At 45.4% G+C, this 16,551-nt stretch overlaps 1 protein-coding gene across 1 annotated transcript in view; it reads right to left on the reverse strand.

Moving 5' to 3' along the window:
- The window catches only part of LOC308628689 (integrin alpha-M-like), a gene marked incomplete at its 5' end in the record, with an annotated part of 80,896 nt that overhangs the window by 29,185 nt on the left and 35,160 nt on the right, over positions 1-16,551 (reverse strand). Inside the window, 7 exons of the mRNA XM_081255932.1 lie at positions 12,709-13,684; positions 14,359-14,469; positions 14,685-14,786; positions 14,870-14,983; positions 15,142-15,225; positions 15,425-15,532; positions 16,165-16,240. Coding sequence (XP_081112058.1) covers positions 13,613-13,684; positions 14,359-14,469; positions 14,685-14,786; positions 14,870-14,983; positions 15,142-15,225; positions 15,425-15,532; positions 16,165-16,240 — 667 coding nt within the window. The 3' untranslated portion in view covers positions 12,709-13,612. Of the gene's footprint in view, positions 13,685-14,358; positions 14,470-14,684; positions 14,787-14,869; positions 14,984-15,141; positions 15,226-15,424; positions 15,533-16,164; positions 16,241-16,551 lie in introns of the transcript that reaches the window.

Consider the following 16,551-nt stretch of genomic DNA (forward strand, 5'->3'; position numbering starts at 1 on the left):
TGCTTGGGTAGCTTTATTTCACTCAACCATTCATCCCATACATAGGAGCTGCTCACCTGACCCAGGGCTGTAGGCCAGCTGCTGGGGAAGCAAGACATGCAGCAAAGGGGGCCAGCCTTCAAGGAGATCATACCCTACTGGGAGAAAATATTCTCATGCGTTTGAATAGATGTTTTACTAGACAGCAGAGTGACCTGCAGGAAGTGATTAGTTCTGCTTTGGTGAGTCTCAGAAGGAGACACTTGGAGAAGAAAAAAAAAAAAAAAGGAATGACTTGATGTGACAAGGATTGGGGGGAGTGCTATAGACCTCTTCAATGTAGGGACTGTGTCCTTCTAGCCCCTCTATCCCCAGCACCCAGCACAACACCTGACACATAGGAAGCACCCCATCAATACCTAGTGCATGAACGAAGTTAAAGAAAGGCAGCGATGATCTCGGGCAAGGGAACGGGTCTCTTTGTACAGAAGATGCAGTTAGTTCCCATCCCTGTCCCAGTTGGTCCTAAGTTGGAAGCAGGGCCAAAAATTAGGGGAGCTGTCAGTTATTAATCAAGCCTTGGTCATTTTGAGCCGATTATTACAGGGGTTATTGTTTGGCTTCCTGGACCAGCTGCTAGAGATAGTGGTCTGACTTTCTATAAGTTTGACTTATAGGTAGCAGGCTGGCTTCCTGAGCTGGTTACTCTAGATGATGGGTCGGTTTTTTGAGCTGGTTCCTGCAGATTGTGGGTCAGAGTTCTGTGTCTACCCACTGTCCATTTGTATATTCAGTCTCTCAGAATTTAGAAAATGTGAAGTAATCACATATAGTCAGATACCATATGGTCCTAAAGAAATGCGTTGGGATGTATATAGAGAAACTGATTTTTTGAGAGCTCTGTCTTCTGGTAGAGAGCACAAGAACAGGAAGCTGGGCAATCCACACTTGTTCATTCATTTACTCAATACATATATTTAGCAATTGTTTGTTCTGTGTTCCAGATATTGCCCTAGGTGTTCCTGTACCTCCAGGAAGGTACAGTGTCCAGAGGGAAAAACACAGGTTACAGGGTAAGCTGGGACGAAGTGAGAGAGTAGCACTGACATATACATACTACCAAACGTAAGGTAGATAGCTAGTGGGAAGCAGCCGCATAGCACAGGGAGATCAGCTCGGTGCTTTGTGACCACCTAGAGGGGTGGGATAGCGAGGGTGGGAGGGCGAGAGGGAGGAGATACGGGGATATATGTTTATGTATAGCTGATTCACTTTGTTATAGAGCAGAAACTAGCACACCATTGTGAAGCAATTATACTCCAATAAAGATGTCAAAAAGAAAAGAAAAGAAAAAGAAAAAACACAGGTTACTGTGACAGCATGTGAGAAGTGCAGCTTTTCTCAGCCAGGGAGTCAGGAGGATCTGGAGGAAGTGACACTCAAGCTAAGACAAGAGTCAAGTGAAGGAGGAGAGGAAGTGAGTCTGGTCAGAGGGTACAGCATGGGCAAAGAACAGGATGTGAGAGAGAGTATAGGGGGATCACCAGTGTATCCAGATCTGTCCCAACAGGTCATGTTTAAGCCTCAATCCCAATGTAATTCCTAATCACATTCTCTTTCACTTTCAAAAGGTCCTAGTTGGTCACCCTAAATATGGTGCATTTGAGAAATATGAGGTTGAGAGGGAAAGGCAGGAACAGGTGAGCTGCAGAGGTTGGCAGGGGCCAGTACACACAGGGCCTCAAAGCTCACCTTAAATACCATAGGCTCTGGCCTCCGAGGCACAAGTCCTATATGGAGTGAGCTGGGGAGCCGTGTCCTACCCAACAGGCTGGCTATGGCAAGTTGCAGCCTCATTCCGCCAAACGCCCCCATTTTTCATGAGAAACAAGACAGGATTTCCCTCAGAAACCTCTCCATTTTCTAATGTCAGCAACTAATCAAAAATAGGGAGTGGGATGAATTGGGAGATTGGGATTGACATATATACACAAATATGTATAAAATAGATAACTAATGAGAAGCTGCTGTATAGCTCAGGGAACTCCACTTCACTGTACAGTAGAAACTAGCACAGCATTGTAAAATAACTATACCCCAAAAAAAAAAAATTTTAAGATTCAATGTTGTAAAATAGAAAATAATGGATAACATTAAATTTAATTATTGATTTTTAAACATGAACAAATAAAACCATGGGGGCTAAATAAAACCTGAGGGCTGTTTTTGGCCCCAGGGCTGCCAGTGAGAAATCTCTTTTTTCTGTAAGTGGTTAAGAGATAAGGATTTAACAACAACAACAACAAAAGCCTGTGCTTTCCCTGGGGAAAGGACACCATCAGGACACACATCTCTGGGTCATCTCTCAAGAGAGAGGGAGGGGAAATACCCTCCCAGTACCTTTCTCATGCATCTACAGGGGAAACAGATCAGTTAATTTCTCTACTAGGTCATTCTGCCACCAGGAGGGAAGGGATCAAGAGATAGGACCCTCCCCTGGTGCTCTCAGAAGTTGAGGATAAATCCTTGGAGACCAAACCAAGTGGGCTCATCAGGAAGGTCCTACAAAGCATAACTGAGGCCTGTCACAAGGATGGATAGATGGGAATACTCTAGCCCCTCCATGTTGGGTGCCAGCCATATCATGAGCTGTGATGAGAAGGAAATGCTAGACCGAAATGCTAAAACTGGGGTAGCAACATCTTCAAGAAGCCTTCACAAGTTTAATTTCTTGGATCAAGTGGAAAACAGAACCTTTGGGAAGGTAGTGCTATCAGTTACAATACAGGGGCAGCTGCTGTATCAGAGGCTCAGGCAAGATCAGTGTTCATTTCTCTCTCCTATGACAGTATGAGAATATGGAGTCCAGGGCTAATATGGCAGTTCTACAGAGTTGGAACCCAGGTTCATTCTGTCTCCCTCTGGCATTCTTGGGTGTTGTCCTCATCTGCAAGGTCGAAAATGGTGCACCAGAAAATGGCAGAAGAGTAGGAAGTGGCAATCACCTTCCTCCCCACAAATACATCAGAAATACATCTACATGTGGAACAACTCCTACAGAACACCTACTGAACTCCGGCAGAAGACCTCAGACCTCCCAAAAGGAAAGAAACTCCCCACGTACCTGGGTAGGGCAAAAGAAAAAAGAAAAAACAGAGACAAAAGAATAGGGACGGGACCTACCAGTGGGAGGGAGCTGTGAAGGAGGAAAGGTTTCCACACACTAGAAGCCCCTTCTCGAGCAGAGACTGCGGGTGGCGGACGGGGGGAGCTTCGGAGCCACGGAGGAGAGCGCAGCAACAGGAGTGCGGAGGGCAAAGAGGAGAGATTCCCGCACAGAGGATCGGTGCCGACCAGCGCTCACCAGCCCAAGAGGCTTGTCTGCTCCCCCGCCGGGGCGGGCGGGGGCTGGGAGCTGAGGCTCGCTTCAGAGGTCAGATCCCAGGGAGAGGACTGGGCTTGGCGGCGTGAACACAACCTGAAGGGGGATAGTGCGCCACGGCTAGCCGGGAGGGAGTCCGGGAAAAAGTCTGGAGCTGCCGAAGAGGAAAGAGACTTTTTCTTCCCTCTTTGTTTCCTGGTGCACGAGGAGAGGGGATTCAGAGCACCGCTTAAAGGAGCTCCAGAGACGGGCGCGAGCCGCGGCTATCAGCGCGGACCCCAGAGATGGGCATGAGAGGCTAAGGCTGCTGCTGCCGCCACCAAGAAGCCCGTGTGCAAGCACAGGTCACTCTCCACACCTCACCTTCAGGGAGCCTGTGCAGCCCGCCACTGCCAGGATCCCGTGATCCAGGGACAACTTCCCCGGGAGAACGCATGGCGCGCTTCAGGCTAGTGCAATGTCACGCCGGCCTCTGCCGCCGCAGGCTCGTCCGGCATCCGTACCCCTCCCTACCCCTGGCCTGAGTGAGCCAGAGCCCCCGAATCAGCTGCTCCTTTAACCGCATCCTGTCTGAGCGAAGAACAGACGCCCTCAGGCGACCTACACGCAGGGTGGGGGGGCGGGCAAATCCAAAGCTGAACCCCGGGAGCTGTGAGAACAAAGAAGAGAATGGGAAATCTCTCCCAGCAACCTCAGGAGCAGCGGATTAAATCTCCACAATCAACTTGATGTACCCTCATCTGTGGAATACCTGAAGAGACAACGAATCATCCCAAATTGAGGGGGTGGACTTTGGGAGCAACTATATATATATATTTTTTTTTTCCTTTTTCTCTTTTTGTGAGTGTGTACGTGTATGCTTCTGTGTGTGATTTTGTCTGTATAGCTTTGCTTTTACCATTTGTCCTACGGTTCTGTCTGTCCGTTTATTTGGTTTTTTGTTTTATTAGTATAGTTTTTAGCGCTTGTTATCATTGGTGGATTTGTTTTTTGGTTTGGTTGCTCTCTTCTTTCTTTCTCTTTTTTATTACTTCTAAAATTTTTTTAAAATTTTAATAATTATTTCTTATTTTAATAACTTTATTTTATTTTATATTTTCTTTCCTTCTTTTTTTTTCTCCCTTTTTTCTGAGCCATGTGGAAGACAGGGTCTTGGTGCTTCGGCCGGGCACCGGGCCTGTGCCTCTGAGGTGGGAGAGCCAAGTTCAGGACAATGGTCCACCAGAGACCTCCCAGCTCCACATAATATCAAACAGCGAAAATTTCCCAGAGATCTCCATCTCAACACCAAGACCCAGCTCCACTCAACGACCAGCAAGCTACAGTGCCAAACAACAACAGTGCCCTATGCCAAACAACTAGCAAGACAGGAACACAACCCCACCCGTTAGCAGAAAGGCTGCTTAAAATCATAATAAAGTCACAGGCACCCCAAAACACACCACCGGATGCAGACCTGCCCACCAGAAAGACAAGATCCAGCCTCATCCACCAGAGCACAGGCACTAGTCCTATCCACCAGGAAGCCTACACAACCCACTGAACCAACCTTAGCCACTGGGGACAGACACCAAAAATAACGGGAACTACGAACCTGCAGCCTGCGAAAAGGACACTCCAAACACAGTAAGTTAAGCAAAATGAGAAGACAGAGAAACACACAGCAGATGAAGGAGCAAGGTAAAAACCCACCAGACCAAACAAATGAAGAGGAAATAGGCAGTCTACCTGAAAAAGAATTCAGAATAATGATAGTAAAGATGATCCAAAATCTTGGAAGTAGAATGGAGAAAATGCAACAAACATTTAACAAGGACCTAGAAGAACTGAAGAGCAAACAAACAATGATGAACAACACAATAAATGAAATCAAAAATTCTCTAGAAGGGATCAATAGCAGAATAACTGAGGCAGAAGAACGGATAAGTGAGCTAGAAGATAAAATAGTGGAAATAACTACTGCAGAGAAGAATAAAGAAAAAGAATGAACAGAATTGAGGACAGTCTCAGAGACCTCTGGGACAACATTAAACACACCAACATTCGAATTATAGGGGTCCCAGAAGAAGAAGAGAGAAAGAAAGGGACTGAGAAAATATTTGAAGAGATTATAGTTGAAAACTTCCCTGATATGGGAAAGCAAATAGTTACTCAAGTCCAGGAAGCACAGAGAGTCCTATACAGGATAAATCCAAGGAGAAACATGCCAAGACACATATTAATCAAACTATCAAAAATTAAATACGAAGAAAAAATATTAAAAGCAGCAAGGGAAAAACAACAAATAACATACAAAGGAATCCCCATAAGGTCAACAGCTGATCTTTCAGCAGAAACTCTGAAAGCCAGAAGGGAGGGGCAGGGTGTATTTAAAGCAATGAAAGGGAAAAACCTACAACCAAGATTACTCTACCCAGCAAGGATCTCATTCAGATTAGACAGAGAGATTAAAACCTTTACAGACAAGCAAAAGCTAAGAGAATTCAGCACCACCAAACCAGCTTTACAACAAATGCTAGAGGAACTTCTCTAGGCAGGAAACACAAGAGAAGGAAAAGACCTACAATAACAAACCCAAAACAATTAAGAAAATGGTAATAGGAACATACATACTGATAATTACCTTAAATGTAAATGGATTAAATGCTCCAACCAAAAGATATAGACTGGCTGAATGGATACAAAAACAAGATCCATATATATGCTGTCTACAAGAGACCCACTTCAGACCTAGGGACACATACAGACTGAAAGTGAGGGGATGGAAAAAGATATTCCATGCAAATGGAAATCAAAAGAAAGCTGGAGTAGCAATGCTCATATCAGATAAAATAGACTTTAAAATAAAGAGTGTTACAAGAGACAAGGAGGACACTACGTAATGATCAAGGGATCAATCCAAGAAGAAGATATAACAATTGTAAATATTTATACCCAACATAAGAGCACCTCAATACGTAAGACAAATGCTAACAGCCATAAAAAGGGAAATCAACAGTAACACGATCATAGTAGGGGACTTTAACACCCCACTTTCACCAATGGACAGATCATCCAAAATGAAAATAAATAAGGAAACACAAAGCTTACATGATACATTAAACAAGATGGACTTAGTTGATATTTATAGGACATTCCATCCAAAAACAACAGAATACACTTTCTTCTCAAGTGCTCATGGAACATTCTCCAGGATAGATCATATCTTGGGTCACAAATCAAGCCTTGGTAAATTTAAGAAAATTGAAATTGTATCAAGTATCTTTTCCGACCACAACGCTATGAGACTAGATATCAATCACAGGAAAAAAAACTGTAAAAAATACAAACACATGGGGGCTAAACAATACACTACTTAATAACCAAGAGATCACTGAATAAATCAAAGAGGAAATAAAAAAATACCTAGAAACAGATGACAATGAAAACACGACGACCCAAAGCCTATGGGATGCAGCAAAAGCAGTTCTAAGAGGGAAGTTTATAGCAATACAATTCTACCTCAAGAAACATCTCAAATAAACAACCTAACTTTATACCTAAAGCAATTAGAGAAAGAAGAACAAAAAATCCCCAAAGTTAGCAGAAGGAAAGAAATCATAAAGATCAGATCAGAAATAAATGAAAAAGAAATGAAGGAAACAATAGCAAAGATCAATAAAACTAAAAGCTGGTTCTTTGAGAAGAGAAACAAAATTGATAAACCATTAGCCAGACTCATCAAGAAAAAAAGGGAGAAGACTCAAATCAATAGGTTTAGAAATGAAAAAGGAGAAATAACAACTGACACTGCAGAAATACAAAGGCTCATGAGAGATTATTACAAGCAACTCTATGCCAATAAAATGGACAACCTGGAAGAAATGGACAAATCTTTAGAAAACTACAACCTTCCAAGAATGAACCAGGAAGAAATAGAAAATATAAACAGACCAATCACAAGAACTGAAATTGAAACTGTGATTAAAAATCTTCCAACAAACAAAAGCCTAGGACAAGATGGCTTCACAGGCGAATTCTATCAAACATTCAGAGAAGAGCTAACACCTATCCTTCTCAAACTCTTCCAAAATATAGCAGAGGGAGGAACACTTCCAAACTCATTCTATGAGGCCACCATCACCCTTATACCGAAACCAAACAAAGATGTCACAAAGAAAGAAAACTACAGGCCAATATTACTGATGAACATAGATGCAAAAACTCTCAACACATTACTAGCAAACAGAATCCAACAGCACGTTAAAAGGATCATACACCATGATCAAGTGGGGTTTATCCCAGGAATGCAAGGCTTCTTCGATATACACAAATCAAGCAATGTGATACACCATATTACCAAATTGAAGGATAAAAACCATATGATCATCTCAATAGATGCAGAAAAAGCTTTCAAAAAAATTCAACACCCATTTATGATAAAAACCCTCCAGAAAGTAGGCATAGAGGGAACTTACCTCAACATAATAAAGGCCATATATGACAAACACACAGCCAACATTCTCCTCAATGGTGAAAAACTGAAACCAATTCGACTAAGATCAGGAACATGAAAAGGTTGCCCACTCTCACCACTATTATTCAACATAGTTTGGAAGTTTTAGCTACAGTAATCAGAGAAGAAAAAGAAATAAAAGGAATCCAAATCAGAAAGGAAGAAGTAAAACTGTCACTGTTTGCTGATAACATGATACTATACATAGAGAACCCTAAAGATGTTACCAGAAAAACTACTAGAGCTAATCAATGAATTCAGTAGAGTAGCAGGATACAAAATTAACGCACAGAAATCCCTTTCATTCCTATATACTAATGAGGAAAAAGCTGAAAGAGAAATTAAGAAAACACTCCCATTTACCACTGCAACAAAAAGAATAAAATACCTAGGAATAAACCTACCTAAGGAGACAAAAGACCTGTATGCAGAAAACTATAAGACACTGATGAAATAAATTAAAAATGATACAAACAGATGGAGAGACATACCATGTTCTTGGATTGGAAGAATCAACATTGTGAAAATGACTATACTACCCAAAGCAATCTACAGATTCAATGCAATCCCTATCAAACTACCACCGGCATTTTTCACAGAACTAGAACCAAAAATTTCACAAGTTGTATGGAAACACAAAAGACCCCGAATAACCAAAGCAATCTTGAGAACGAAAAACGGAGCTGGAGGAATCAGACTCCCTGACTTCGGACTATACTACAAAGCTACAGTAATCAAGACAGTATAGTACTGGCACAAAAACAGAAATATAGATCAAAGGAACAGGATAGAAAGCCCAGAGATAAACCCACACACATATGGTCACCTTATCTTTGATAAAGGAGGCAAGAAATTACAATGCAGAAAAGACAGCCTCTTCAATAAGTGGTGCTGGGAAAACTGGACAGCTACATGTAAAAGAATGAAATTAGAGCACTCCCTAACACCATACACAAAAATAAACTCAAAATGGATTAAAGACCTAAATATAAGGTCAGACATTATCAAACTCTTAGAGGAAAACATAGGCAGAACACTCTACAACATAAATCACAGCAAGATCCTTTTTGACCCACCTCCTACAGAAATGGAAATAAAAACAAAAATAAACAAATGGGACCTAATGAAACTTCAAAGCTTTTGCACAGCAAAGGAAACCATAAACAAGACGAAAAGACAACCCTTAGAACGGGAGAAAATATTTGCGAATGAAGCAACAGACAAAGGATTAATCTCCAAAATTTACAAGCAGCTCAATATCAAAAAAACAAACAACCCAATCCAAAAATGGGCAGAAGACCTAAATAGACATTTCTCCAAAGAAGATATACAGATTGCCAACAAACACATGAAAGAATGCTCAACATCACTAATCATTAGAAAAATGCAAATCAAAACTACCATGAGATACCACCTCACACCAGTCAGAATGGCCATCATCAAAAAATCTACAAACAATAAATGCTGGAGAGGGTGTGGATAAAAGGGAACCCTCTTGCACTGTTGGTGGGAATGTAAATTGATACAGCCACTATGGAGAACAATATGGAGGGTCCTTAAAAATCTAAAAATAGAACTACCATATGACCCAGCAATCCCACTCTTGGGCATATACCCTGAGAAAACCATAATTCAAAAAGAGTCGTGTACCTCAATATTCATTGCAGCTCTATTTACGATAGCCAGGACATGGATGCAACCGAAGTGTCCATCGACAGATGAATGGATAAAGAAGATGTGGCACATATATCCAGTAGAATATTGCTCAGCCATAAAAGGAAACGAAATTGAGTTATTTGCAGTGAGGTGGTGGATCTAGAGTCTGTCATACAGAGTGAAGTAAGTCAGAAAGAGAAAAACAAATACTGTATGCTAACACATATATATGGAATCTAAAAAAAAAAAAAAAAAAGAAATGGTCATGAAGAACCTAGGGGCAGGATGGGAATAAAGATGCAGACCTACTAGAGAATGGACTTGAGGACATGGGGACGGGGAAGGGTAAGCTGGGACAAAGTGAGAGAGTGGCATTTACATATATACACTACCAAATGTAAAACCAATAGCTAGTGGGAAGAAGCCACATAGCACAGGGAGATCAGCTTTGTGCTTTGTGACCACCTAGAGGGGTGGGAGGGAGGGAGACGCAAGAAGGAAGAGATATGGGGATATATGTATATGTATAGCTGATTCACTTTGTTATAAAGAAGAAACTAACACACCATTGTAAAGCAATTATACTCCAATAAAGATGTTTAAAAAAAAAGAAAATTGAAAAAAGAAAAAATGGTGCACCAGAACATTCACACTCCAGCTGGTGAAAAGATGGCAAGGAGAAATGGAGCCTACTCCTTCTCTCAAAGGACCTGACTCCAAAGTTGTTCCCTCACTCTACCCACATCCCGTTCACCAGAATCTAGCTACATGGCCACACCTAGCCACAAAGGAAAATGGGAAGTGTTCTTTCATTGTTTGGCTGTATTAGTTATCCACTGCATCATAACCAGCCACTCCAAAACACAGTGGATTGAAACATCCACCATTTATGATTTCTCACAGTTCTGGGAAGTGACAATCTGGGCAGTTCTTTTGTTGGACTTGCCTGTGGCCGCAGTTGTTGGATGGTTGGACTGGGCTGGAAGGTCCAATATGGCCTCATGCATGCGGTTGTGCTGGCTGTCAGCTGAGGGCCTCAGTTGTCTCATTCTCCAATAGGCTAGCTTGGTCTCAGCACAGTGGTCTCAGGAGTCTGAGAGGGTGAGCACAGAAGCTGCAGTGCTTCTGATGGTCTAGGCCCAGGAACTTGCACAGTAGCATTTCTACCACATTCTATTGGTCAAAGCAAAGCACAAGAGCAGCCCAGATTCCAGAGGGTAGAGAGGAAGACCCTACCACTTGATGGGAGCAGCAGCAATGCCACATTGCAAGGGAGTGGGATGCAGGGAGACACAATTCATCGAGGGTCATAACTATTAATATAACAATATAACAATCTTCCACAGTGTCCCTGATAAGAACCTATTACTAAGTAAGAAAAGAAGGGTGGAGACTGCAGAGATTTGTTTATTCTGAACCCCAAAAAGTAAAAACAAGGACAGACTTTCCTGAGTTTATCTGCTTCTCACCAGAGATTTATGGCCCTGTTTATTAGTAACTTTGTGATCATGCTAGGGTAATTTGTCACTAGAAATAATTTACTTTTTAACCTATCATAAAGCTCCTATCTGACTGAATTCAACACAAGTTTCCAGTGCAAAGAGACCGATGTGGACTCTGAGTCTTGACTGCCAATCCAGGTGCCTGCAGGTAGAGAGGCCCTCTCCTTTCTGGGTCAGTTAAGGACATCTGGAGATCTTGAGGTCTTTTGTCTTTCAACTTAAGGAAGAAGAAAATGGATTTTTAATGGATTTTGAAGTCAGAAGAAGAAATAGTGTAAAACAATTTCAAGTGACATGTGTTGCAACACCCCCAAAGATACCAAGGGCCATTGTCTTATCAGTCATCCTTTGATGACATCTAATTGTGCTTTGAATAAAACTCAAACTCCTCACTCTAGTTTACAGAGCACATATGCCCAAGATCCTGCCCACTCTTCTAGCCCCACCTGTGTTGCCCTCTGACTGGAAGACTCTTGCCACTACTTGAGTCAGGGGTCATCTCCCCTAGGACACTTCCCTCACCTACCTTCCTTCCTATCACATCTGGAGCAGATGTCCATCTAAGCTATGATTTTCTTGTATCTCAATGAACTGCATGCAGTTGCCATTTTTGTCAACAAACGTGTCAGCGATTTCATATGGTTCACCTGATATTATAACAGCTAAACAACAGCCACTCTCTCCCCGCTAACCTCCCTCGTGCTTGCTGCAGGCCATTCTTCTGAGGCCACTGGGACAGTAAAAGAGAAAAGCTTTGGAGCCAGACAGAAACAGGTTTGAATCCCAGCTCCATCTCCTCTTTATCTGTATGACCTCAGGCAATTGAGATGATCTCTCTAAGTCTCAGCTTCCTCATAAGTGAAATTCAGACATCAGTAAATAGCAAGAGATGGCCACTTAGAAGGACTGATGTGAGCATTAGGATGGGTGCTAAGGGCAGAGTCGTGGGTACTGCACTGGCAAAGGTTGGGTGATGGGCAGTGGGAGAACGCCCCAGAGGAGGGAGGGCTACCTAGAAACAGCTATCAAAACTTCATCTGTACACACTCTTCATAGAAAATGCTGTTGGTACCCTGCCCGGACCCCTGTGGGCCTTGCCAGGGGCTATGCTCACCTGGCAGACTTCCAACTGGCAGCATCTGTAGATCTTTCTCTGGCCACCAGAGCCTCTCTGCCTACATTCAGGGCCGGCCCAGAGGTGCCAGGGAATTAGCACTTCCTTCCCCACGAAGAGCAACCCTCAGCCAATAACTATGTGGAATTGGTGTATCCATGCGCCAGCTCCTTCTCTGCTCGGGTGGGATTTGTCAAGGTGTGTGTTCTACTTTGCGTCCCAGACCTCCCCAGTGGGGTTACACTCCACGAGCTCATAATGGTCCCTCTGTTGATAATATACCCTTTACTGGCTGCCTTTCCCTCCCCAGCTCACGTCCCTCCCCCACTGGTATTTCCTGGAGTCTCTCTTAAATAAGTTTCTTTCACTCAAATTCTTCTCTTGGTGTTGCTTCTGGCAGAATTCAGACTTCCGGGAAGGTATCCTATAAATTGTCTTACACATATGCAAAAATGACCTATATTCAATTTATTAATTCACCATTGTTTGTCATTGCGAGAAGTTGGAAATAATATATCAGAGGGAGACTGTTAAGGACGTTAGGATCCACCCACACAGTGGAACATGGTGCACTATATAAAAGAATGAAAAAGTACTTTATGTCTTGATATAAAACAATGTCTGAGCCATATTAATGAAAAAAGCAAGATGCAGAACAGTATAAACAACGCATGCTGACATTTGAGTAAAAAAGCTTGTGTGTGTGTATATTTGTGTGTGTTTGCATATGCCTAGAATCTTTGTGAAGGAGACCCCCAAACGCATAACCTGGACTACCCTTTACAAGAGACCTAAATGGCTGGCAGACCAGGATGGAAGGGAAACTTCATCACACACCCTTGCGTGTCTTTTGATTTTGATACTACAGACCTGTTCGTCCATTCAAAAAATAAAAGTAGCATTAAAATAATAAAGTGAATACATAAAGGGAGGTGCACCATTGCGCACTGAACACATCAGCTCTAGTGTGGAATGGGTTGCACAGCTTCCTGCTGGCTTGTCCGGGTAGTCTCAGGCCCAGCTGCATGGGCTCCTGCTGGCCTGAGGGCTCACCCACGAAAGGAGGTCTCACTTCCTATAGCTGGGGGAGGATTTCTTGCACTTCCCTTTGTGTTTGCCCACAAGAGCTGCCATCACCTCTGTCCCCGAGGAAGAACCAATGGCACCTCCACCCACACACAAGGAAGCCCAAGCAACTCCCTTCTGCCTGAGATTTGTGCCGAAGGCACTTGTCCTCATGCAAGAGAGATCTGAGCCACACACACAGTTCACACTCGTGCACACGTGCGCACACACACACACACACACACACACACATAGGAATGGAAACCCAAGCAGGTTGCTCCTGAGTGAGACATCACCGCCCTGGTCTCCCAACAGATGTGTCCGTCCAGCAGCCTGGGGACCCACTCGCTCTTCGGTCCAACCACATCCTGTTTGCTGCAGGGGAGGCCACTCAGCAAGGAGTGGGGAAGGAGCTGCTGTTACTGTGGGGGGGCAGTTTCAGGGCCAGCTTCAGTTATCATGTCCTTGTACTGTCGTTTGAAGAAGCCAAGCTGTGGAGGCAGAGGCAGGGGAGTAAGGGCACGAAGGCCAGGAGGGCGAGTGAAGGCCATGCAGGCCAGGCTGGGAGATGGCGGGACCAAGAGATGCAAAGAATAACGTGGTGGAGTGCAGAATAGATCTGGGGAAAGTGGGACAAGGAGGGGGATGGCATCACTATTGAGAAAGAAAAGAGGGAAAGAAATCTAAAATATAATAATAGGTACTCTTTTTTTTTTTTTTTTTTTTTTGCGGTACACGGGCCTCTCACTGTTGTGGCCTGTCCCGTTGCGGAGCACAGGCTCCGGACGCGCAGGCTCAGCAGCCATGGCTCACGGGCCCAGCTGCTCCGCGGCATGTGGGATCTTGCCGGACCAGTGCACGAACCTGTGTCCCCTGCATCGGCAGGCGGACTCTCAACCACTGTGCCACCAGGGAAGCCCATAATAAGTACTCTTTATATAGTGTTTACTCTGTACCAGAGACTATTCTAAGTGCTCTAGAGATATGAACCCAAAGAGCTCCACAGAATGGGTATTTATAGTCTCATTTTAACAGCTGAAGAAACTGAGGCTCTTTGAGCTGCCTGAGGCACAGCTGGGAGCTGAACCCAGGAAGGCGCTGCTGAGTGAGAAGCCGTGGGGGTGGGGGGAGGGGAGGGGCAGGAAGAGGGCCCCGGGGGAGTTACCTTGTACAGGCCGCCGGTGATGAGGGCCAGGAGCACCAGCCCCCCAGCCGAGCTGCCCACGATCAGCGGGACAGGGTTATGTACTTCGTAAGGCTCCACCTTGGTCTCTGTCTGGAGCAGGGAGAGGAGGGGGCGGGGCATCAGGGGGGAAAGACTCTGGATTTCTGGGGGTTCCCCAGTCAGACCTTGTGTGCTCCCCACACCCCATGACTAAATCCCCTGTGCCCACCAACCCCAGCCCTCACTCCTCCTCCCGGCCCCCTCTCTCCCACAAGCCCAGCGTCCTCTCCTGCCTCCAGCGGTCCCTCTGTGTCCGAGACAGATACCTGGGCCCTCACAAACGCGCCCTGTCCTGGGAGCAGGGCAAACTCCGAATCATCAAACAAGATCTCCGCAGTGCTCACAATCTGAAGGTGGTTATGCAAAGTCTGTGGGAGAGAGAGGATGAGTTGGACCCATTGGCCCTGGAGGATCTCGTCTGTGCCCAGCCGAGCCTCAGGCGCCCACATACCTTGATGTACCAGTCAAATGAGAGGTTGCCCTTGAGGGTGACCTTGAATTCTTCCTGGACGCCAAAGGACGGGATGTCACACTGGATTCTCTGGCAGACAGCGATGGAGCAGTTCTGGGGAAGGGAGGAGCGGAGAGAGGTGAGCAGGAAAGCTGGATGCAGGCCACATCCCATGCACTCAGCCGGCAGTTGAGAGCCGGTACTGGGCCCAGGTGAGGGGGCAGTGCGGACTCTGCGTGTGGCCCTGAGGCTGAGGCTGGGCTTAGTCTCACCAGCAGTGGGGTCTTCTTAAGCTCCTCCAGGAAGTCAGAGTGACGAGGGTCACTCTTGTTGGTGTGGCATCTACTGGAGAGGTTCTGAGGAAAGAGGGACACTGTGAGGCCGGATTGAAGCGAGGGCTCCTGGGTCCACCCTCCGGGAGGTGAGAAAACCAAGATCCAGGAGAGGGTCAGAAATGGCTCCAAAACCCAACAGAGGAAACAGAAGTGACTTTAGGAAAGACCAGGGCTGTGGAGAGAGGAGTTGGGCCCAATCCTCAGGCCCAGCTGTGCTTACCTGGGAGAAGGTGACGTGGAGCTGGTCCCACACGGTCACCTGATTCAGCTGGATGGGGACCAAGAAGACCACACTGATGGGGAGCTTCCTCCCGCCCAGGTTGTTGAACTGTGTAGGGGGGAGGGGCAGATATCAGGGTTCTGGCCTTTCTGCCCCCACCAGCAACTAGAATCAGGCTCCCCACTCCCGACAGCCCAGGACCGAATCAGGCCTCACAGACCCAAGCATCCTGCCTCTTGATGCTTTCTGAGAGACAGGAGAGCACAGGGGTTAAACACCCATTCCAGAGCCAGACAGGCTGGTTGGAAGCAGTGGCTCTTCCACTCACTAGGGGTGAGACTGTGGGCATGTTCTGTTAGCCTCTCTGAGCCCCAGTTTCTTCGTCTATAAACTGGGGGAGACAACAGTACCTCCATCACAGGGTCATTACGAAGATAAAATGAGTTAATTACATACATGTGTGTATACACATACGGATGCACGTGGTGGTGTGTGTGGATTCGCAGCAAGCTTAGAACAGAGCCTGGCCCAAAGCAGGCACCTCATGCATGTTTCCCATCATATTTTTTTGGCCACGCGGCATGCGGGATCCTAGTTCCCCGACCAAGGATCAAACCCATGCCCACTGCATTGGAAGGCGAAGTCTTAACCACTGGACCGCCAGGGAAGTCCCTCCTATCATTCTTTCTGTGTTCCCATCATCTCGATTTCCCTCCCCGGGCTCCTTCTCAGCTCCCCACCTGATACTGATGCTCTATAGTGTGGCTGGTCTTCTCTGAGGTTGTGAAGCTGAGATATTTGGTCGAGACCTCAAGGCTGATGGGAGAAAGAAGGGGCAGGAGGTGACAGAACATCAGGGGAGTCCTGGGAGGGGGTCTTGGGCTAAGTGTGTAAATGGGTGAACAGGCACGCGGGTAACGCAGCCCTGAGAGGGTGCGAGCGGGATGGTGTGCAGGGGCAGTGTGGGTGGGACCTGCAGCATGTGCCAGTTTGGGCCCCTCACACACACACGTACACATGCACGTACAGACACACATATGCACACACATATCCTCAGACTCACTCACAGGCACACGTGCACAGACTCATGCACACAGATACTCAATGCGCCATGTCCAGCCCAGTGG

This window comes from Mesoplodon bidens (assembly GCF_964165515.1).
Source record: "Mesoplodon bidens genome assembly, chromosome: 15".
In the NCBI taxonomy this organism is placed as follows: Eukaryota; Metazoa; Chordata; class Mammalia; order Artiodactyla; family Ziphiidae; genus Mesoplodon; species Mesoplodon bidens.